The sequence below is a fragment of the Gambusia affinis genome, linkage group LG19 (genome assembly GCF_019740435.1).
Source record: "Gambusia affinis linkage group LG19, SWU_Gaff_1.0, whole genome shotgun sequence".
In the NCBI taxonomy this organism is placed as follows: Eukaryota; Metazoa; Chordata; class Actinopteri; order Cyprinodontiformes; family Poeciliidae; genus Gambusia; species Gambusia affinis.
In genome coordinates, this window is record NC_057886.1 from 1,822,290 (window position 1) to 1,846,000 (window position 23,711).

Sequence of the window (23,711 nt, forward strand, 5' to 3'; positions counted from 1 at the left end):
AGCGGCCCAATTTTAAGGCATTAAAGCACAAAGTCAAACTTCCTTTAAGTCATATCTGACATATATATAACATCTGAAGGTTGAGGAGCTGCAGAGTGGCGCAGTTGGAGCAACTTAAGGTCCTGGGTTCGATTCCCGGCCTGGGATCTTTCTGCATGGAGTTTGCATGTTCACCCTGTGCATGGTGGCTTCTCTCCGGGTTCTCCGGCTTCCTCCCACAGTCCAAAAACATGACTGTCAGGTTAATTGGTCTCTCTAAATTCTCCCTAGGTGTGTGTGTGTGTGTGTGTGTGTGTGTGTGTGTGTGTGTGTGCGTGTGTGTGTGCGTGTGTGTGTGTGTGTGAATGGTTGTGTGTCCTGTATGTCTCTGTGTTGACCTGCGACAGACTGGTGACCTGTCCAGGGTGACCCCGCCTCTCGCCCGGAACGTTAGCTGGGGATAGGAACCAGCAACCCTCCAGACCCCATTAGGGACAAAGGGTGAATAGAAGATGGATGGATGGATCTGAAGGTTGTAATTTCTTGATTGTACTATTAAAAGGCACAATCTGCCTAGAAAACATGCAGCACTGCCCCTTTAATTCTGGTCACCTTGCACAGTCTCAGAGTCCACAGTGGTCAGTCTCCAGAGCAACATGGAGACTGACCACTGTGAACCTCCAGGACCCGCTCAGCTCCTGGTTTACTGCTAATTATCATTACAGCAGCAAATTATTTTTCCCAGCACTGCACTGGGTAAAATAATATAAGCCTCTGTGTTTGTCATTTCCAACCACTAGAAATAAAGGTCGACGAGTGGGTCGAAGCTTGGGAACAAATAACGTAACATTTTAAATGTAATAAAGACAAACACTACAATTTGCCAGCAACAAGGAAAGTTTTTAACATGACATCAGTTTTTGAGCTAGTAAATTTTATTCCCAAGAAATGCAGTGGGTTTTTTTTTTTTTTTTTTTTACATACTTTTATATTAGGCTAATAATGTAATAACTCACATTATAAATGTTATTGGTTACAAAACCGTACTGCTCATAATCATAATAAGGTGAATCATGCATTCTAACATCAGTGTGAAATCCTTTATATAACATTTCTCCAAACCAACAAAAATCAAAGAAAACATGTCATAAAAATGCAATGTGAAGACATTTCTTAGTATTATACATTCAGATCCTTAACTGCTGTTATTCAGATTTTTTTCCCCATCACCTATTTGGACGACACAGTGAGTTTTCAGATTATACATTTATAAGCTGAGAGAGAATCTTGAATCCTTTTATCTCTCTGTCTGACTCATTTTGCTACCCTGCACCTTCCCACAGACTCATACGCTCATCTTCCTCATTCGACAAAGAGCAGCTTTCCTCATCTCTCTCAGCACAATCTCCCTGTTGTTCTTCATGTTAGTTTTGGCCGTCTCCAAAAGGAAGTTAATCTTCTCCTGATTGAAGGGCAGCCGGAAAGTGGAGAACTCCTTCATCTTTGCTCTGACCTCCTCTGCATCTGCAGAAACAGTGAGAGACATTTAATCAGCCTCCTTACCTTCACCGTGAACACTGTGCCTCGCTTTAGAGGACATTCACACAGATGGTGAGCTGAAATGACACAGAGATCGTCTCGTCTACCAAAGACCTGCTCTGGAATTTGACAAATGGCTCCAGCCACATTTTGTTAATTTGTAAACACAAACTTCAGGATTTGGTGTGACAGACCAACACACAGCGATACACACCTGTGAATTATACAAGGTATTTTAAAATGTCTTGAAATAATTATTTAAAGGGGCAGTATTATTTGTTTTCCAGCCATATAGTGAAATTTTATAGCACAATCAAGTAACTCTGTTACTTTCAACTGTCATAAACATATATATGCAGCTCTGAAAAAAAAAATGAGACTACAGCACTGAACCCCATGGAAAACCTCATTGTTATTCCACCAAGTCTTTATTCTGAACTCTTCCTGAGTTAAAACGATAGTATTGTTGTTTCTAAATGAACATGAACTTGTTTTCTTTACATTATCTGAAGTTTGAAAGCATTGTGTATTTTTTGTCGTTATTTTGACCATTTCTGATTTTCTGCAAATAAATGCAAAATTGTTTACTTGGAATCTCAGAGACATGTTGTCAGTGGTTCATAGAATAAACAAAACAACACTCATTTTACTCAAAATGAGTAAAATGAGACCTGTGAAGAGTAAAATCAGAGCTTCTAGTGCTGTATATCTATACATTTATGTATCAAATTTGACTTAAAACTTTACCTTTGTAAATTGGTGATTAAAGGATTTCTCAAAGATGCATCAAACAATCAAGACAACATTCCAGGCATGTTTTTGAAGAGGGAATAACATTATAAGATGATGTAAAGCTCAAAAAAGCCAATTTAATAGAAAAAGCACATTTAAGTTCAGACACTCTCAGTCATTTCTTGGTGGAATCAGTTCCTTCCTTCTACCTGCTTTCCACTGACGGATGGAAAATTTCCAAACACCTTCTTCCACATGTTCTCTCTGCGCCTTAGATGGTTTGTGGCAAACTACACAAACCATGTGGGACATATTATGGCTCTTTGTTTTGGCAGAGGATTTCTTCTTGCCACTCTTCCATGAACAAGCATGACTAATAGGGAGGTGAGTGTAATGCTACTAAACTTGACTAATCAGACGGATCAAACCTTTGCAGTTTTGCTGGTTGAAAAGCGGCATGTAGATGATGGTCGGCTCCTTTTCTTTTCCCTCAAACACGTAGCAGTCCTTCGGCCAGTCGCTCTCCTCCAGGATTTTATCATCTATCTGTGGGAAGGGTTTATTCACTTCAGCTGCATAGTCCCTGGCAAGAATCAGAGTCTGTAAAAGGAAGCAGGAGTAGAAAGATCAGTAGTGCCATACTGGGCCTCAGTGCTTACAGTATCACGGCCTTTATCAAAAAAATCTAAAAGATTTGTGGTCATTTTAAACAACTTTCAAGTGTTGATAGGAAGAAACACAATGTGATATTACCAAATCTACTTTTTTACCATTAATGTAAAATCCCACAGAAAAAAAAATGATTGTGTTGTCGTCACAGACCAGGCAGCGACCCACCTCAACCACATCACCCTTTCTGCCATGTTAGTACAGGAGCCCTGAAGGGACAAACCACTCTCTAGTTTAGGAACACTTCCATGAAAAGTATACACAATTTTGCTCTCACAAGAGAATTTTTTTTTTTTTTTTTAGTTTTACTCTAATTTCTGTTCACTGTCTACTATGCCAGCTGTGATCCAGTCCATTCTCTCAACTTCAACCAACCTATCAGTCTGCTGTGCTTTCATGTTTTTTTTTTTTAATATCAACATCTATAAAATGTTTTCTCAGCCTAACTTCAGGTACATACTCTTTAGGTTTACTGTCTCAGTTTTCAAACATGCACTGCTCTGGGTGACAGAAATAAGTAAAGAACTTTGGTTTTACTACAAAAAAAAAAAAACAAAAAAAAAAAACCCTAATATTCTATGTGGACAGGATTGCTTGTGCTGTGGTAAGTGAACTAGTATGTCTCTGGCTCCATGTCCAAACATAATGTAACTGTTGAGTATACGCGTTTACTAAGTTGACAAAACAGACATCATTTCTATATCCACTTCCTGCAACGTTACACAGAAGAATGCTGATATCAGACTATTACAATTCTTTTCTGTGGGCCATCTGGAGAAGGTGTTTTATTCTGAGCTGCCAGAATATGCCACATATTTCTTATTAGAAGGATTTGCTATCAGAGCCCACTGCAGCTGAAAACTGAGGGAAGTTTGTCTGCAGAAACTATTTTGAACATCAGAAAACAATTGAAATTGTCCAGTTGAGGGGCAATGATATCTTATATCCTCTATTAGCAACAACATCCACTTCATGCTCCAGCCTGTGATCATTGGCTGCTTCATAAAACTTGACTGATTCAGAGGGCTGAGCATGTTCTGCCCAGTTGTCAGTGTTGTGTTGGGACGTCATTTTCATCAGTGCAAACATAGAATTTTAAAAGTGTTTACATGAGATTTAAGGGTAATTTTGAGCACCTCAAACATAATTCCAGCACTAGACTCTGGTGCAATGATGAGGTCGATGTCTCTCTTCTCTCCTAGGAATGACGGGTAGGCCATGTTGATCAGCAGCCCTGCATCGATCAGGTGAAATTCTTCTTTAGTCTGGAGACAATCAGGAACTGAATTATCTGTGAGAAACAGAAGTTAAGAACTTGTAAAAGCCACGTTTATTAGTATACAGCACATTTCAGCACATTTCAGCAGGAAGGCAGTTCAGTGTGCTTTGCACCATGAAAACATCATACAGTAACCAATTATAAAATAATTAATGCACATAATATTTTGTCTAATATCATCGCCCAAACAGACATCAAATATATCTATCAATGTTCCAGTTATGAATCAAAGGCAACTCTAAACAGGGGCAGTTTTAGTTTCAATTCAAAGGAACTCAGTGTTTGGTAAATAGACCAAATTTCAATTCATTTCAAAAGCATTTTATATTTTACAGCACTTTACAATTTATAGCATTTTATATTTTATATTTTATCTACAACTACTACTCAGTGGTAGTTGTCTTGTCTCTATGCTGCAACTACAAAGTAATTTCCCTGCTGGGATGAATAAAGTACTTCTATTCTATTCTAAAAGTCCTGGATAAACCTCAAAGGTAGATCAAATGTTTCAGTAACTCAAACTGTTTCAAACTGGGAAGAGTTTGGGATCTGAATCTAGTCCACAGCATTCCTCAGGTTCTTTCACAGATTATTTTAGTCAAATTTCATTCTGGACTCTGGCTGAATGATTTTAAAATGTTGCTTTTCTTCTGGTGAAGCTATTCTTTTGTTGATGTTGGTTGTGTCTTCTAAAGAATGTAGCTAAATTTTACCTAAACAAATGCTAAAATTTCACCCTTTTTTTTCTTCTTTTTGCTGAGATGATTAAATATTTTTCAGTCTTTTCTGGTAAAACCATACCTGGATTTGTCACATGGGGACAGTGTTGATGAGTACACTGAGGGACGACCAGTGAAGTAGAAGTATGCAGTTTGCTTAAAATATTTGACATAGCATTGTACAGAGTTATTTGTAATACCCACTGCATAAAGATATTCTATAGTGAGTCTGTTGCAAAGTAAATAAATATTTGTGGTGGGAGCTAGCAGTCCTGCGTACATCACACACAACATAACATCTATCCACAGGTAAGGGGTCCAGAGCAGATACTGACATCATAGAACCTCACTTGAAAATGTCCAAACTCTTGTTTGTTTGTTTGTTTGTTTGTTTGTTTGTTTGTTTGTTTGTTTGTTTGTTTGTTTGTTTGTCTGTCTGTCTGTCTGTCTTAATGCAGGCTAGCTGAACATCTGTGCTCTAGAGGTCTGTCCACTCACTCTGGAACTGATAGAGGAAGTTGCTGGTTGTTCCCCACTCCCACTTCAAAATAAGAGGAAGGACTTGCTTTGTAAGGAAAGAAACTGGAGAAAAAGCACAGAAACAAAGTTTTGTTCAATTAATCTTTTAATTCTCCATTCCTTTCTTGTCCAGTAACCCCTGCCTGTGCTTCAGGTCTTTCAGAATACACACCTGATGTTTTGAAAGCTCCATCCTCCAAACCCTGGCCCCAGGTGTCCACTGCCCCCACCAGTCCAACACTCCACTGTTGGAACAGAGTTTTTCTTTCTTCTGGACTCAGCGACTCCAGCAGAACTGACTCATTATGATGCACCTTGTCTTGAAAAGAGCATTTTAACAGGCATAGTAAGAAATAAAAACAAGAATTTGCTGCATCAATATCCTGTTACGAATCAAAGACTAGTTCTTCTCCAATCAGCACTACCTGCATTTCCATTGACCACATATTACAAAAAGAAATGTGCTGAACAGAAACACACCAATTTAGAAGAAATTCATATTTGTCAATGAAAAGCATGTAGGTTAGAATTCGTACCATGTAGGATTTTCTGCAACTTGTCGAGCTCAGACAGGGCAGTAGGATCCTGAATGGTGCTTGAAACGAGAGTTATCAGGTTTCTGAGCACGTTGTACACACGCAGGTATTCCATGGTTACATCATCTGTGGGCACTGAAACAGAAGCACAAAGAAAACGATTTAGGTCAGAAAGCCAACATGAATTTACTAAGAATATGTTTCCAGTGGTGATTACCATTAAGCCAGGGAGGGATCACATCTCTGATAACTTCCTCATGAGCCAGTGCACAGCCTAAAATTCCTGCACAGTTAAAAATGTATATTTATGAATGAAGGAAACAATTTGTGGTCATCCTAGATGCTGGTTTTTGTTTTGCTTCTATATGTGTTTTAATATTAGGACAGAGCTTTGGTCCCCACCTGGTCCATCAGTCTTCAGAGCTATCTGATCAAGTACATTTTATAAAACATGATTGTGGTTTTAATAGTTGCAGAGTAATCCAAATGAATTATTACATTTAAATCAAGGAAATACTAGGAATGTGACCAGGTGATGTCACTATTGTTTGGCTGTGCTTGCCACCCGATTTAAAACTCAGTGGTTGTTTTTATGGCTTTTGTATTTTATTTATCACCTGAAAGTGTCAGCTGCATTAATTGCATCACACTCTTATGTGATGACAAGATAGAGACTGTTCTATTCTAGCTTAACCTCTTTCTGTCTTCATCCCTACAAAAAAAAGAGTCTACTCTTCTGGAAGAAACAATTGTTGATCTTGGTACTGTTTTGTTCTCAGGTCTTGAAAACAAAACAGTTTTGTTTCTTTTAAAAGACATTTAATGACATTTAAGTGATTCCCTGAATCTATGTGGTCAGGACAGGATGTGACTACTGGGACTGAAATAAAAGGTTTTTTTAATTATGAAGTTGATCTATCAGTTTGGTCTTTTCACAACAATTCCTTTTCCACACAGAGCCAGATTGTTTCAATCAATGACATCTTTAGTTATAAACTGATTTTTGGTTTATGCTTTGATATTGAAATTAGTTTAATGGTCTGGGACAAAAAAGCAAATATTTAAAAAATAGTAAGAAATTGAATCCTCTTTCATGGAATTGTACTATTTGCATATATAAGTCAGATGTGTGTAACTAGAAATATTGACGACCATCCAAATAGCCCTTTGTAATTGAGGTATTGTATATATATATATGCATTGTGATGACAGCTGAGTTTGGATGTATTGCTCAGTAATTGTGAAGCTCACCCTGTAGTCTGATCATGTCCATCTCTGGTTTCTTCTCCATCAGCTCCCCGTTGTGAAACTTGCTGCCCAACAGTGACGTTTCAACAAAGAGGTTCAGCTCTGTGAATCCTGCCTCATGAGGGCTCACCTCAAACCATTTACCTAACCATCAGAGAAAACCTTTAACTGTAACACTTACGTTGAATGGGTGTGCATAAGACACTGTCATAAACATGACAGAACACCCGTCATGAAGATGAAGGAGTCTTCATGAATGTTTGTGACTGTAGTCATGAAGTGTCATTCGATAAACGATGACACTTTTAATGCAAAGTTACATTAAAACTCGTATTAAAAGTCCATTAAAATGGTCAACTTTGCATTATATGTGTCATCACTTACCGATTGACACTTTATGACAACAGTGGCAAACATTCATAAAGACTCCTTCATCTTCATGACGGGTGTTCTGTCATGTTTGTGACAGTGTCTTGTCAGTTTTGTGCACACCCCGTCAAATAAAGTGTTGACTTTATTCATGTAAATCCCTCAGTTACCACAGATGAAAGTGTGTACCTTGTAACGGCCCATGTGAGTAGCAGTGTTTCTCCAGAGCGCAGTAGACGGGGTAGGGGTTGGTGACGTTCCTGCTGACCTCCTCTGAAAGACGCCGTTTATCCATCTGATAAAGTACAAGATTTTTTTTTTTTTTGAGGAATCATCACATCTGATGAATGTCTCAGCTCCAAGCTACGTCTGTTTAACCTGTTTCATGATGCCAGCAGAGGTCAGAACCCCCCAGATGTCAGTGAGAGAGAAATCCTCCTCCTTGGACTTTTCAGTCAACCAGGCCACAGCGTGCTCCAGCTCCACCCCAGGACCCAGCAGCTTGGACACCGCTTCATCCATGTTGGAGCTCCACTGAGGGTCATTGTACAGGAAGGCCATGGACCTGACAACATGAAGAGGATGAGCGGCAGGCACACAGGCGTCAAGACAAAGCCTTGTGCTTAGAAATGTTGTAAAACAATACCATAAAAATGTAAATCACTTATTTATATCAGACTCACAGCTGCCCTCCATTTGGTGCTCTTAAATAAAGTGTGGTCCACATAAAACAATGTTTAAATTTGATCTTTAACTAAATTATGGAAAGTAAATGGCAGAGCTATCATAGATTGATTGATATCAATCAATATCAAGCTGAGTTACAGCCACTCACTACAACTGGCCTGAGGTCTAATGCCCCCAACATTCCCACTAATACAGACAGATGAGATTTGTGATGACCTTGCAAATTCTCAACCAATTCTGGAGGTACATAGAGACAAGGTTTTGGCAGAGTCAAAGGACTTGGAGCTCATGATGTCAGACGATGATGTAGAAGACGCCACCATCCTTTGTTAGCCATCATGAGGCTGTAAAGCCTCTGGCAGCTGACCGCAGGGACCACTGCCCTGCATGCTTCAAGTGTTTCCATCATGTCATTCATCGTTATCCAGACAGGCTGGCTCTGTGGGCATGGCCCTGTTAGTGTTACTGACAGCATTCAGAGTAGCAGAGCGCCATCAATCAGGTCTATGTATGAGCAGAAATGGACGGTGTTTGAAAGCAGCAGGACGTACCGGAGCGAGACAGATGGCACTAAAAGCCGTAATTGGCTGTTTCTGGAAGCAGTGTATTTCTGCAAATGGCTGTAGGACCACAGCTGGATGGTCTGTTTCATACTATACTGTCAGGACATGGTGACAAGTACATAAAAAACATACTTTTCTAAAAGTCACATACTGCAGTTTTAAGTCTGCTAAGAAGTGAAATATGTTCCTGGTTGTTCAGTAAAGTTTTTCTGTTTCTACATTGCTTTTGTTCCAGTTCCATTCTATGCGAGATCCAGTCACTGGTTTCCAGCTTGTTTCAACTTCCAATTACTCAGCATTTGACCAGCATGTAGTGTAATTATGGCTAATTTGCTCTGTTACCATGTTGACCCAGAAACTCCTCCTATGTAGAGCAAAGTGTCCAGCATGGCTTCCTTTTCCAGCTGATACAGGAAGCCTATCAGACTCACAGCTGCCCTCTGACCCCCACCAGAAGCCACCAGGGCGATGTGAGGGACTAAATCCTGGAAAGAGAAACCAGAGAATTAGACAAGTTGATTGCTCTAATTGCAAATTACTTCAGACTAAAAATGCTACTTTTTTTTTCTTTATTTTAGAATGAACCATCTCCCCCACTGATCAGAATGGGCATGAAGAGACCTTTGGCAAGTAAACGGAATGAACAAGGGCCAGAAAATTGAGACTGCAGGATTTTGTGTTCAGCCACGTTTGACGAATACGTGGCTGAAGGACCTCTGTGTTTCCTGTTCAGCTTTCTGGTCATATGAGACGAGAAATGGCAAAAGCAGGTGTGTAAAATAGTGTGGTCAAGAATCCTCAAGGTGAACGAGAACAAACTGCATCAGCCACCAGTTCCAGAGTTTTCTGATGAATTTTATTTGGTTTTTAATTCTCTGACAACCATCTGCTCTCTCTTGCGCTTCCAAAAACACTGTTTTTAAAACCAATTGGCAACACACCTGCACATGAGTGGACCAAGCCACAATTAAACAGGAAAAAAAAAAAAAAAAACAAAGTCTGAACAGAAACAAAAATAATATTATTAGTCTAATTTACAAACTCATCAACATAATGAAATAGTCGGCTAAATAAACCCTATAATACAAGATAATTCAAAAGTTACCTTAAAGAAAAATACAAAACAATACTACAAAGAAAACCCTCTAATTGGTAGAACCCAGCCAGGTAATCAGTGACATCATTCAGACATTTAACAGGAAGTACTGGGCCGGCCGGATGCTCCCATACTCCTGACCTGCTGCAGATCCACCAGGGACAAACAATGGTAAGTAAAAAGGAACACAAATCCCATGAATACACTTTGAAACAAAATTAACAAGTTCAACCAATAATCCAGACGTAGTAGCGTTAAACTAAACCTATAAATAGATGGAAACTGCAACTTAATGCTAACACAATCAAACCAGGGATAGTAAATGAAGCAAAGTTGCAAACTAATGTTTAAATTTAAGCATTATGACCAGTTACAAAAAGAAAACATATCAAAAATAAGAATAAGGGACAAATGGTGAACAAAAACTGAACCACTTTGTCACAAGGTGTATTAGCAGTGTTTGTGACCCAGGATATGATACTGTTGAATAATGTTTCTGCACCCTGGATTTTGAACTCTTACTTCTACCGCCCCCAAACATATGGATATGTCTTTCTTACCGCATTACAGTTGATCTGCAGATTGCTCAATGCCTGTCGAACAGTTTCTTTTCTCCTGTCAATATATTGTTGTTCTCCAGCACACAGAGACAAGGAGTGACGGATGGTTTCCTGAAGAAAATTCATGACAGGAGATTATCAGGTTGCTCTGCAGAGTCAACAAGTAAGATTTAGGCTGAAAGAATGATGAAGAATACAATAAGCCTCTTTCTGCATGTCTTATAACAGAGCCATTACTTCACAGTGAAACAGTGCAGGTACTAGACCAGGGGTGGGCACTCCAGGCCTCGAGGGCCGATGTCCTGCAACTTTTAGATGTATCTCTACTTCAACACACCTGAGTCAAATAATGAGGTCATTAGCAGGACTCTGGAGAACCTGACTGCACTGAGGAGGTGATTCAGCTGTTGGATTCAGGTGTGTTGGACCAGGGAGACTCTAAGAGTTGCAGGACATCGGCCCTCCAGGACCAGGAGTGTCCATCCCTGTACTAGACTGACCTGCCTGCAGTCCAGACCTGTTGATCTGGACCATTTACAGTTGACCATTGGACATGAAAAGGTGCTACTACGTTCCAACTCCAATCAGATGACCTTTCTGTCTGGCCTAAGCTTTTGAGACCTCTTGAATTAAAAGATGCAACACAATTCTCTTTTTATCTAGAGTTTGTAAAATCAGTGAAAGGGCAATGAAAACTTTAGACTACCTCCAAAGTTTGATTAATTTGAAACTCTCAATAGCATATGGTCAAATGAATGGGCAGAGAACCAGAGAGGTGCATCACAGATGATGTGTTTTGTAGAAGGCAAGAATGAATAAGTTATGCAAGTCTAAGTATAGTGCTAGAAAATTAGTTTGTGGTTTTCCAACTTTTTCACCCTGAAAGCTTTTACCAAACTGAATTGTAACTATGTGGATACTGTTACGTGACATGTAATGGATATTAATGATATAAACAATTATATCTTAATTTTTCTGTCACTATTGTAGGTGATGTCAGTGTTCAGCTGTCCACATCCTTACTCTGTTGAAACCAGAGATGAAGAATTTGTGTCTTTTTAAAAACTTAAGCAGCGTCTGAACGTCTCTCTGCACTCCAAGTTCAGCACGTCCCATCCTGGACTGCTGGTGTTCTGCCAAAGTATTCTCCTCCTGTCCCATGAGCAAGCCGCGGCAGAGCGAGTCTTGCTCAGTTAATAAGGAATTCTCAAAGGGTCTTTGACCAATGAGCTCAGGCCTCTGGCGTGTTTATTAATGATTTGTCACTTGAACAAAACTTATTCTCATGTGATTTTTAATTGCGTTTCTTATTTGATGGAAGCACCGCAATTGTGAAATTTTATTTTTAACATTAGCAGAATATTGACAAAAGTTCACATTTGTAATGGGGACACAGCTAGAATGTCTGTCTCTAAGGAAGTAGAGTGAGCTCTGTTATATGTACCGCACTGCATCACCTTACCTGAAGAAGCCATGAGGAGATGTAAGCAGTCTGTGGCCTGAGCCATTGATACAGTGATCCAATATTAATATCTAATCCTGTTGGTTTGTTTGGTTTTAGTGAGATCTGAAAAATGACTTATCACACATGTATGTGACGAAATATTACACCGTGATCCAAATTATTATATAAGTGATATTTTCTCAGATTTTCCTAAATGGTCAAATCAAATGATGGTCAGTACAGTTTTCCAGTCATAAACTATTACAATATAAATCAAATTTTACTAAACAAAGCTCCCCATGAGAACAGTATTTTTTTCAAAAAGAAAAAACTCTAAATGCTCTGTTCCAAATTATTATACACAGCAGATTTTCTAAACATTTTATGGATTATAAAGAACTGCAAATGGTCATTCTTTGAATGTGCAGCATTAAGTGTTCACATGTACTAAAATCAAAAGCTATTTCAATCAAAAACATCTTAACACACTGAGTTACATGTTAACATAGAACCTTCTTTGATATCACAGAACAATTCTTGATCCATTGAACTTGTGAGTTTGTAGAAAGTTTCTGCTTGAATTTCTCTGCAGGATGTCAGAAAACCTTCCCAGAGCTGCTGGTTTAATATGAACTGCTGCTTGAGGAAACTCCAAAGGTTATCAATAGGGTTGAGGTCAGAGGTCAGAGGAGGATGGTGACCACACCATGAGTTTCTCCCCTTTCCTGCCCATATCAGCCAATGACACAGTGGTATTCCTCGCAGCATGAGATGGTGCATTGTCATGATGAAGATGATTTTGCTACTGAAGGTTCTGCTCTTCTTTTTGAACCATGAAAGAAAGTGATCAGTCAGAAAGTCCATATACTTTGCTGACCAATGATTCTGTCCTCATGATTTCAGCCCAAAGCATGACTCCACCACCTCCTTGCTGACGTCACAGCTGTGTTGGGACGTGGTGTCCATCCACCACCGATACACTACTGCATCCATCTGGACAGCAGTCATCAGTGAACAAGTCAATTTAATAACACAACAAATGTAATCTTTATGACACATCAGTTCAATTTGCATAATAATTTGGAACACGGTGTAGAATGGGTTTTCACCATTTCATAATCTGTTAAATCATATTTCATTACCATCAGCCTGTGCATTATCTCTGTGAAAATAAACAGTATAGACAGTAAAACACTATTTTTTTTTTTTTTTTTTAAAGGTATTAAATTTAGCTTAATAATTTCTGTTTATACTCCGTGACGCTTTCTGTTTAAACCTTCTTGTACGTTTAATCTTACAACAGATTGACCAAAAATGTTAGGCAGTCTTTTGAAAAAGGTCTGAAATTGTTTTTGAAAACCTGTGGATACATAATAATACTTAAGAACATTTTATTACAGGGATATGTTTCATGTACATGTATCCTCCCATGATGTAAACTGGAGCTAGTTAATAGAAACTGATGTTACCATCAAAGTTTAACTGCAAGTATCTCGACTGCATAAAAACCCCTGTAAGAAAACGCTCTACAAAATACAGATTCTGGGGTTTTGACCAATGAATGTCTCACCTCAGAAGCTATCATATTTCCCTCCACGTTGTCCACTGCCTGTAGTGCAACTCCAGAAATGATCAGGCAAAAACAAAACCCTAAGCGTGAAAAACCTGTATTTCCTCTCTGCGTCTGCATGCTGGCTCACGTACATGCATGCAGATAAGGCTACAGATTCTTCCTGCTTCTCTGCATCAACTATAATGTTGGAGGAAGTTGCACAAGAAAAGAGATATTTCATCAACACACTAAGGCCGCCTGATCTCTTCCATGTGTTGGCAATGCAGAGAAACAGTTTCCAACGTAAACCAGATGTTTGAGTCAAAGTAGAAAGCAGAAAAAACATCTGGGATCTTTTGTCCACAAAGTGTCCTTGTTTGGAATAAAGATTTGTAAAGAAAACAGAACAAATGAATAAGAAGTGCTGCAAACAGCTGATGGGGCACAGATTCTTTACATCCTTGCATAGATTTTTAAATCTATGCAAAATGAGATTATATATCTATATATATCTGTGTGTGTGTGAGTAGTCCTTGTTGCAGCCATTGCCTCATGTCTTCCCCCTCCCTCTAGTGTTTTATTGCACCCTAGAGCCAATTAAACAAGACTTTGATTGTCTCCTGTCCCCTCAGAGCCTCTAGTTCCTGATTAAGTTTTTTTCAGCAGCAAACTGGACCCCTCTTACCTCTGATACGTCTCCATTGGTGCCAGAAACACAAAGAACTGTTTCTTGGTAGATTATAGCAAACACTGGAACTGGTTTGATGGAATGGACCTTTGTGTAACATCCTGAACCTTACTGACAGACAAACAGCTACAGAAAATATTATGGCAGAGAGCCCAATGGTGAACTTGTCCTAAGAAGTGAGAAATAAATTTCAAAAGATTGACTGTGAGCAGGACTCCTCACCTTTGTTCTGCTCTTTCTTTCACTCTTTTTTTTCTAGTGAGTACATAAAAAATGTAGGGTGCTCATGTAACAGTAAACACAACAAAGATTGTAGGTTTTATGAACAACAGAACATGCTAGGGATTTACTACTCCTATGAATATAAAGTCTTGTAAACAAGGATCGACACAAAGTAGGCTTATTCACAAAGTAAAAGCGAAGAAGACGTTTTCAACGGTCACCCATACTTTGTGTATACCAGCTTACTCTTCTGAGGTTGCAGGGAGTTCTGGAGACTTTGTCCACTGGTAGTTGGTAGAGGAGGTGAGGTAAATCCACTGCAACAAGCTGCTGTCAAACATCATGTAATCAGCAAACAGAGGTTTGTAAGAGAACTTGAGAGAATAAACAGAAGACAGAGGAACCCAACAGCAAAGTCAGAAAGATGTTTGGTGTAGGGTTAGGTTCAAAAACAAAATCCCAAGCTTTGAACATGTCCTAGTGTTCTGTTCAATCCCTCATCTGGACAGGGAGAGAAGATGGACCACCTGCACACCTACTAAGGCACCAAGACATGTAAAAAGTTAACCTTGTGGTTTTTTTGGTGTGGGAACTGTTGCCTTATAGCTGAGGGATTTATTATCTTTTACGACCTACAAAAATAATCTTTAATGTGTTTATATTTCATGTGGGTCGGGTATCAGCTTCACCCAGCTTCCTTAAACTTTAGGTTGTTTCTGTTTCACTCCTTCCTATCTACCAGTGGCAGTAGACAGACTGGACATGTGTCCTTTGGTTCGCTGCTGCTCCATGCCTAACTCCATGCCCCACATGGAGTTAGGCACCATAATTCCAAATCAGTCAGTAACACTTATTGTGATTCAATTTCACCTGCTGCTGGGCAAATGAAATACACAACAGGTGGAAATGAGAGGCAACTATCAAGACAGTGCCTATAAAAGAATGATTCTGCAGGTGGTGACCGCACTTGTTTCTCTGTTCTCGTTTGGTTGAGCTCTTAGTCACTTTTTCCATTTCGTCAGTGCTGTCACAGACCACTGATGTTGCTCAGCTGGAGCGTCTGACCCAAGATGGAACATCAATATGAGTGGTGGCGAGAAGATTTGCCGTGTCTCTCAGCACAGTGTCCAGAGACATGGAGACATGGAGGGGGCAGTACCACTAATGTACATGTTTCCACTCAAGCTGTCAGAAACAGGCTCCATGAGGGTGGCATGAGGGCCCGATGTCCACATATAGGGCCTGTGCTGATGGCCCAACACAGTTTGCTAGGGAACACCAAACTTGGCAGATTGGCCTTTGGCGTCCCGTGCTCCTCACAGATGAAAGCAGGTTCACACTGAGCACATGTGACAGACGAGGCAGTTTGGAGACACTGTGGAGAAGATTATGCTGGACTGTAGCATCCTCCAGCTGTCAGGGTCCCAGATTGATTGGTTTGTTTTACTTCTGTGTTTCTTAGTTCCTCTTTTATTTAGATAAGCCTTGTTTTTGTTTTATTTCAGTTCAGTCCTTTTGTGGTTACTCTAGCTTCAGTATTTTGTGTTTCTCATTTTGATCGACCTTGTTACTGTTTTCCTTTGTTTAGTAATTTCCTAGTTATTGTAGTTTATGTTTACTTCTTGTCTCTAGTGATTCCTTCTACTCCAGTTCAGTTAGGTCCTAAAATTCTTTCTCAGACTCATTTGCTGGTTCACTCCCTTGCCCCGTGTGTCATTTTCTCTCTCTCTCTCACTCTCTCTCCTCAATCTGTTGTCTCCCCTCAGTCCTCCAACCTGTAAATTATTAGTTGGTTTTTACCTCCCAGTACCTAAACACCTATTTTTCAGTCACTCCTTGCCGGTTCCTTCCAGTACTTCCTGTCATTTCTCCATTCTACTCAGTGTTTTCTTTGTGTTTCTCTGATGGTGTGGGGAGGCTTTTCTTTTGATGGCCTCACAGCCCTCTATGTGCTGGCCAGAGATGCCCTGGCCTCCACAAAGCACCAGGATGGGATCTTCAGACCCACTGTGAGACCATGTGCTCCTGCAGTGGCCCCTGGGTTCCTTTTTATGCAGGCGGCTGAAGTGTGTCAGCAGTTGCTGCATGATGAAGGCATTGATGTTCGGTCTGTCGGGTCCCCAGATCTGCATCCAAGTGAGCACCTCTAAAAGTTGTCTAAAAGACAGCAGGCTCATGTAAAGGCAGCAGGACACTGGGTCTTGAGGCCTCCTCAGCTACAGCAATTCTACTTTTCTACATTCTACAATTCTACTTTCTTCTTGAATTAGTGTGAGTTACAACAACATTTGATTTCCCTTGGGATCGACAAATCATTTTTGAATTGGACTGGAACAGAACAGACGTTCCACTGTGACTTATGGTTCTGTGAATTCCTTGATGACTTCCTTGTGAATTCACACCGGTCACTCAGACCTTCTCCTCAGTGAGACAGTCCTCGGAGACCGAGCTCAGCCTTCCAGGTGCTGCTTATGGACAAATGTCCAGGTGGACTAGGTGTCAAGTGCACATATGTTTACATTCAGTCTTGACCTGAGCAGAGAGCGAGGAGACATATCCACTCTGGTAGTCATCCACAGAACAAGAGTTACAGTTTAACTTCTTTTCTAGAACTGCTGCAGCAAACCAGCAATCTGGAGCTTGTATGTGCTGAGGCGATGAGCAGCAAGTACACAAGCTTGATTGGCATTGCACTGCCAATCAAGCTTGCCTTTCTTTCAAGCAGTTAGATTTCTCCTGAATCTAACTGCTTGATTCTGACCAGGCGTGGTCCTCATGCAGATGGCAGTGGGACAACAGGCAGGAGGACAAGACACTTGATTGTTGATTTGTCTCAGATTTTATTGTCAGGACAGTGACAGTTTTTAACAAATACATAAAATCTATATTTTTATAAAAGGACCGACTGCAGCTTTCAGGAAAGTGAAATGCTCAACAATGGGGCGTCTAAGCTAGTCTTAAACTGCTGAGGATGGAATGCTGTTGGTGTTGTCAATAAAAGCGTTGTGTGCTAATAATGACAGCAAGGATCACAATGTGCACAGCTATTGCTCAGTTTAATGAGTTAACTTGGAACAACAAACTTGTAGCATAAACAGCAGAGAACATGTAGTTCCAATTTTTAAAACCAGATCAAAGTCAATTCTAACAATTAGTCTGAACATAAAATAGTCTGTCTATGTCTGTCCTTCACATAGCTTACAGCCATGCATTAGCTTCTACTGGAAACATTGCAACAGACTCAAATTAGCTAAAACATGGCCTGAGTGAAGCTGTTTCTAATCAATCTGTTATATAGTCTAAATGTTTGGCTTTGATATAAGAACACTTGTTGACAACATTTAGATAACACACTTAAACCGCTGGATTCTTCTGTGTTTATCTTAGAGCCTTAACACCAACCTTCCCCCCACTTGTAAACATCTTAATCTGCGATATTAAACAGCATCAGATGTCTCTACAGACTTCTGCTGCTCCTGTACACCCCTATAAGAGAAGTAGCCACTGCAGGTAACATAAATTAGATATCTCTTATTAACAGAACCTCAGCTTAAAAAACGTCTGAACGTCATCAGATGTAATACTTCAACGAAACACCAGAGGTCTATACACTCTTTGTGTTCTGTGCATTTTCTCTGTTCCTGCTGTAATATTCAAAGAATTTGTTCGGAGATGTTAGAAGCTGAGGGAATAGTCTCTTTATTCCAGTTTTCTACTTTGAAACTATTTATACTATGGTCAAATTTTGCATTTAATCCCACAACGGTTTGTTAAAGGACTGACTTTATGGCCAAATATTGAACAGTGAAAAGACGAAAAACCCACAATGGAGCTAAATGCATAAACAGAAAAACAACAAGGTTTATTTTTAGATGGCTGCATGGCATAAAAAGGGGAAAACCGTCACATTTATGCTGCAGTGGACTTTCTGACCAGCTTCAGCCAGCATCTTCACACAGGGCTGTCTTTTATTTGCTTCAGCACTGAGACACCCCTAAACATGTTCATCTCTGAAGGCATAGTTAATGTCTGACGGGAAAAATTCAACGTGTTGAGTGGCGTGGTCAGCCATTGTAAATGTACACGCTTAATTTGCACATTTTCAAAATTGTCCTACATAGTTGGACATTGGAGTCTGAGAATGCCATTTTTAAATTAAGCATATTCATAATATAATCATTTTATTGTGTATTATTTTTGTTATTATGTTAGAAGTTTGTTTTAAATTTGTCTTTATTGTACAATTTCTTATTTTTTGGTAAATGTTGCCTTCCAGTCATCTGCTGGTAAAACTGAATATCCACTAAGTGGCACTGGGGGACTGAAAAGGACATCTCTATTCTATTCTATTCTATTCTATTCTATTCTATTCTATTCTATTCTATTCTATTCTACAACTTCTGAGTTTGTTTTTAGCCCTCTGAGCTTCTGCACATGATCATAATCTAACATCCACTGAGAGTTTAGTGTTATGTCTCCATCTCACCCTCAAATGTCTCATTTTGTGCCTCTTTGCTGTCTGAATGAGGACATTGGTCCTGCAGAAAAGCAACATGCCAGTGAGGCTCTTCCATGGGGGAAGGGCAAAGGTGAAGAAGTACAGGCCATCTGTCTCTACCGGGAGGTAACTCGAACCTAAACCTGACCCCAGAGCAGAGCCATTACAGTGTAATGTGTATCTCTCTGTCTGTTCTGGAAGACTCACAATGAGACCAGTCTTGTTGAGTTACCATCCTTGAACATAAGGCAAAAGCCTGGGAAAGCCTCCAGTGCACTCTGGGATGAAGGTGAAAGGGTTCAGGGTTCCCACTATAGAAAATCAAGCATGAACCATATACAGGCGTCACCATGCCGTTATCAGTAAAGTCTTCATAACAGTCGTTAGGCTGTATCTACATGCTAACCGGTTATTTGAGAGTGATGCCTGCAAAAAAGACTTTTCTGTGAGATTATCACAATTATAAACAGCAGGTTTGCTGAACTGGACCGTAACCCGTAATCATATGCTTTGGTCAGCTCAGACTTCAGCTGGAGACACCATGTGATTATTTTTGCATGATTTAGGCAGAGACGATTGTCAGGTTGAGTCAGCACAAAAGTCTTTTAGTGTGAAGGGAGGTGAAGACCAGAGTAACAAGTGTGAGAAGGAAACTGATCCGATGTCAGTTACAGTCCAAGTGTTTGAATTTTCAGAACTAAATCTGGATGTGATGAGGTACTGCAGTATATGTGAACTGATTATGACCCAACTGCATTTGTGTTGCCAAAAGCCAATGAAAAATATGAGACATCAGCTGTAAGAGGGTTTTATTCTCTGCTGGTTTGATAACTTTATTCGTAGCTGTACAACATTATAAAAATAAGCACAAAAACAAGGTATAACATTTAATTTCTTTGAATTCGTCTCAGATTTGTTTGGCTGTATTGTCTGTATTGACAGACAGATGTTCAGGTTGTAACGGGTCAAACTCCTTGCTGGGAAAGACCTCCCTACTCAGTGTAAATATACTGCTGTCCTCCCTCAACAGACTCTCTTCAGCTGTCAGAGCTCCATCCTTCTTCAGACCCTCTTCGATACCCTCAGTGTTTGGTGTAAGGCATTTTGGGCTTATTCTACATGGTAGAATCTACAGTGTCCAGGTTCAGCCATTCGGGCCGTGTGCTCAAGCACAAGGTTCTAGACTGGCTAAGGACCCTTCTATGTTTTTAGGGGTTCTGGGGCACCTCAAGGAGGCTCCACTCACAATCAGACACCAAGTTGTTTCAATTTGAAAAGTCTGTAAAGAAATATGGATTTTTGGCACTTATTGTTGCTCTGTTGTTCTCAGTTGGAGTTGAGGAAACGAGGTGACCAAACCTAGCTCCTGTGACTTTGTTCTTACTCCCTCACCACCTTTACAATAAATGCAGTAAGGGATTTTCTTTGGGCAGGGTGGAAACCCAGATTTAAGGGAGGCTCTTCCTTCCTGATGTAAGACTAGTTTGAACTGTTCTTTGAAATGACTGAGATCACAAACTGAATAATAAAAAGAAAGATGTAAATCACTGAGTACTGTTTAAGTAGAGGTTCATAAAACTGCTGTGGGATGGACGGCATCCCATTCCCCAGCCAGGATGTTGGTTTCTCTGAGATGACCAGAAAACCCAAACTGATCCTACAACTGTAGAGTGGGCTTGAAGTCAAGACTGCAGCCATAATGCCAGCAGGTTCTGGAGCTAGTTTCTGATAAACCTAGCTGTCTGGGTGTGAGTTTGGGTCGAGTTTGGTCCCAAACATAGGAGATATGGAATTGCCACTGGTTGTAGGATTCCATCCCGATATCTCTCTGAACTCAGACTGCTTCCAGTAAAGAACAGCCTAGTTTTCTTGTGAGAGAGAATGAGGCTGTGACAAGCATGTTGGCATTGGCAGAGTATTTAGGAAGCTTTTATTGGAAACAACCCACATACTAAACTCTGCTGCTCCACTCACAAATGGATTTTCCTGACAGACATGACTCTGATTGAGAGCACATAAACAGGTTTTCCAATGGTAAAAGATTTACTGGCAGCAGACAGTCAACCAAACAAAAACTTCCTTACGTTTGGCAACAAGTTCATTTTTTTTCTTCTCTACTGGTGACATTTTGAATTTAACAACAGAAAGCCATCAGCTTAATCCCTCTAGAAAAAAGATGACGACTTAGTCAGCAGTCCAAAGTATTTATTTAGTCAGTGGCCTAGAAATACAATCATTTGATGTTGTGCATGTAAACTCGATCAGGGACATGTGCCTTGCATGGACACAGTTGACATTCATCCACCAGCGAGTTGACGGCATCATTAACCCACCGACAGCGATGAATGTGAACTGGAATCCTGCAGCGTGAAAGGTTTGTTAAAGTAGCAGACAGCTGAATGCGTTGTTAGGCAAAGTGAAAATATAACCTACCTTCAGGCGTAAATCAGGACACCACTTACAGCCTACAGGGTCAACATGGCCAAAAGACATCAACCACCCAAAAAACTGTCACCAAAGAAACAAAGAAAAGCAGACTTTGCCTTCCATCTAAGCAACAGCAGAAAGTGTTTGAAAAGTGAAGCAATAAAATAATTTCGCATAAAGATGTTGAGGTTGAAGTTATAAGAGTTTACACGTGATGTGTGTGTGTGTGTGTGTTCTGTTTAAATTTGGACCTGATAACACAACATTAAAGTAACGGATTTGGATTCCATTCTGTTATCTTCAGTCAGATATGAATTGAACCTTTCTGCCTTGGAAAGAACGATGAAAAGAAGCGATGAATGAAAAAATAAAACTGAACGGAATGATACCAAATTTATTAGTAATATATTGAATTGAGGTAACTGTAGTCAGATTGATTAGTGAAATAAAATAAAAACAAAAAAATATCAAATTATTCAAATAAATAAAATTTTAAATAAGAGGTAACACATCAAGCAGAATCTCAGCGAGGTGCATTGAACATCAAACCCCCAGCCAGGTAACGCATTTCCTTAACGGTCAATGTGGAGGCTTTACAAGAAATTACCTCAAATCATCTCTTATCTGACTTGAGGACAATGATGACTAATATGGAAATAAGTGCACACAAAAACACATGCGGAAAAAGGAGCTAGAAACTAGGAGCATGAAGAAGTATTTTAGCTGGGCATGTCAACAAATACCATTCATGGAATGCCAGTGCTAATTTTAGCCCTGGGACCTGTGTTTTGGAAGCGAAGGTTGCAGCCTCTGCCTGCTCTTGACTTGCAGATGATGGCTGCACACAAACCGACGGGAACTCAGGAGTTTAGGGTACACTCAACAGTCGATGGTTTTTTGTTCAGAGCTACAAACTCACCGACAGCGTTGAATGTTCCCCACAACTTGAACAAGTGAGTCTGACAGCAAACCATCAGCCGTCACCCGGCGCAGTGAGGGTGAGACGGCCATGATGAGAGCCACGCAGGAGGAACCTGTGGAGGAACACAAGAGCTTGGCAGGTGAAGACAGAATGAAGACTGAAGGATTGGTGGGCAAGAAATGTATTTCTAGAATAGAAGCTACCTGTACTCACAGTGCCTTGCCTAAATAGTCTTGTATTTGGTCATTTTTGCTGACAATTAATTTCATGATTTTCTTTGTGAAAGCTTTTGGCTTTACAAACTAAAAATTGACAGTGTTTTTTCTGTATTTTATAACATCATCCAATTTTCTGTAGTTCATAAAAATATGGCAATGCGCTGTTTTTATTTTTACTTGTTCACAACATTTTACTTTTTGTTTACAAAACAAAGACAATGATGTATATATTAAAAAAAAAATAATTAATTAACTGTCCATACTCAATAGGGCTTTCATTTTAGGTACAAAGTCAACTTAAAAAAATGTCTATGGAACAAAGTTGAATTATTTATAATTACTAAAAATGCCCCCAAACTTGCTCTGCACTTAAAACAAATGAGTTATTACTTTAAAAATTCATCTCTGAGTTTAATTAATTGACAGAAATTAGAGACCGCTACAATTTTGTAAATGTAAGTTTAATTTTTTTCTGAAATTAAGAAGTACTGTCAGGTTTTACAGTGAAGAAGAAGAAGGAGAAGAAGAAGATCTGTTTCATGAAGACCAAGGAATCTGGCTCTTATGGAATAGTTGAAGCCATTGCTTAAAGGAAGCGAGATGGGGAACAGTAACATGTGGAGGCCGGTGGACCCATCACACCAAAACAGACAACCGACACACATGTGAGGCTGGATGGCGCTAAATCAGGACAATCCAGGAGGAAAAAAACCTGCTAGAGGCTCCAAATGACCTGAGACCTGAGGTTCACCTTCCAGCAGCACAACCACCCTGAACATCCAATCAGAGATATTATGGGATGGTTTAGATCAATGTACCTCACTCAGATCAGGATCCTCATCCCTCCTCTAAGTATGATAGGAATTTACTGATAATGCCACGTTAGGTCCATCTCAGAGTGGCACATTGTACATACAGCTCTCCTAATCCATGAACTGCTCATTTATAGTATTCCTATTATTATTAATAGATTCATTTCAGGGGAAATCACAGTCACAGGGTTTGTTCTGTGTTTTTCACTGCATTGCTGTGAATCACCATAACACTAGCTATGACTCAACATTTCTCACCTGGTCTTGGCTGTTTGGGTGGCTCATGACAGCACAGGATTCCTCTCACAGATGAAGCTGAAGCACAAACATATGAAATAAAAAAATAAAAAAAAAACACAGTAAAATTTTTGAAAATAAACTATTATAATTAGAAATAATGTTAAAACTGCAGCACTGAACATGACTAGGGACC

The 23,711-nt window shown here is 39.8% G+C and overlaps 1 protein-coding gene across 2 annotated transcripts; it reads right to left on the reverse strand.

Annotated features, from left to right (window-relative positions):
- Positions 1-835: 835 nt before the first annotated feature.
- On the reverse strand, positions 836-13,656 carry LOC122821315 (cytosolic phospholipase A2 gamma-like). 2 transcript variants are annotated; one of them, XM_044099104.1, is made up of 13 exons: positions 13,510-13,656; positions 10,496-10,606; positions 9,182-9,324; positions 7,968-8,154; positions 7,779-7,884; positions 7,224-7,364; positions 6,190-6,255; positions 5,973-6,107; positions 5,609-5,755; positions 5,416-5,499; positions 4,056-4,210; positions 2,679-2,850; positions 836-1,503 (listed from the first exon to the last, which is right to left on the reverse strand). In XM_044099104.1, the coding sequence occupies exons 1-13, from the start codon at positions 13,627-13,629 to the stop codon at positions 1,325-1,327; spliced, it is 1,746 nt and encodes a 581-aa protein (XP_043955039.1). In that variant the 5' UTR covers positions 13,630-13,656; the 3' UTR covers positions 836-1,324. The 2 variants fall into 2 exon arrangements, with proteins under 2 accessions (XP_043955039.1, XP_043955041.1); XM_044099106.1 differs by lacking the exon at positions 13,510-13,656 and adding an exon at positions 10,693-10,774 and having other exon boundaries at positions 884-1,503.
- Between the last annotated feature and the right edge of the window lie 10,055 nt (positions 13,657-23,711).

Bases quoted from the DNA above. Each gene is read 5' to 3' on its own strand.
- LOC122821315 (XM_044099104.1), bottom strand. From the start codon at position 13,629: ATGCAGACGCAGAGAGGAAATACAGGTTTTTCACGCTTAGGGTTTTGT. The intron at 5,756-5,972 runs GTACGAATTCTA...GCTCTTTTCAAG, and splicing joins GTTGCAGAAAATCCTACATG to ACAAGGTGCATCATAATGAG. The intron at 1,504-2,678 runs GTTTGATCCGTC...CTGTTTCTGCAG, and splicing joins CAACCAGCAAAACTGCAAAG to ATGCAGAGGAGGTCAGAGCA.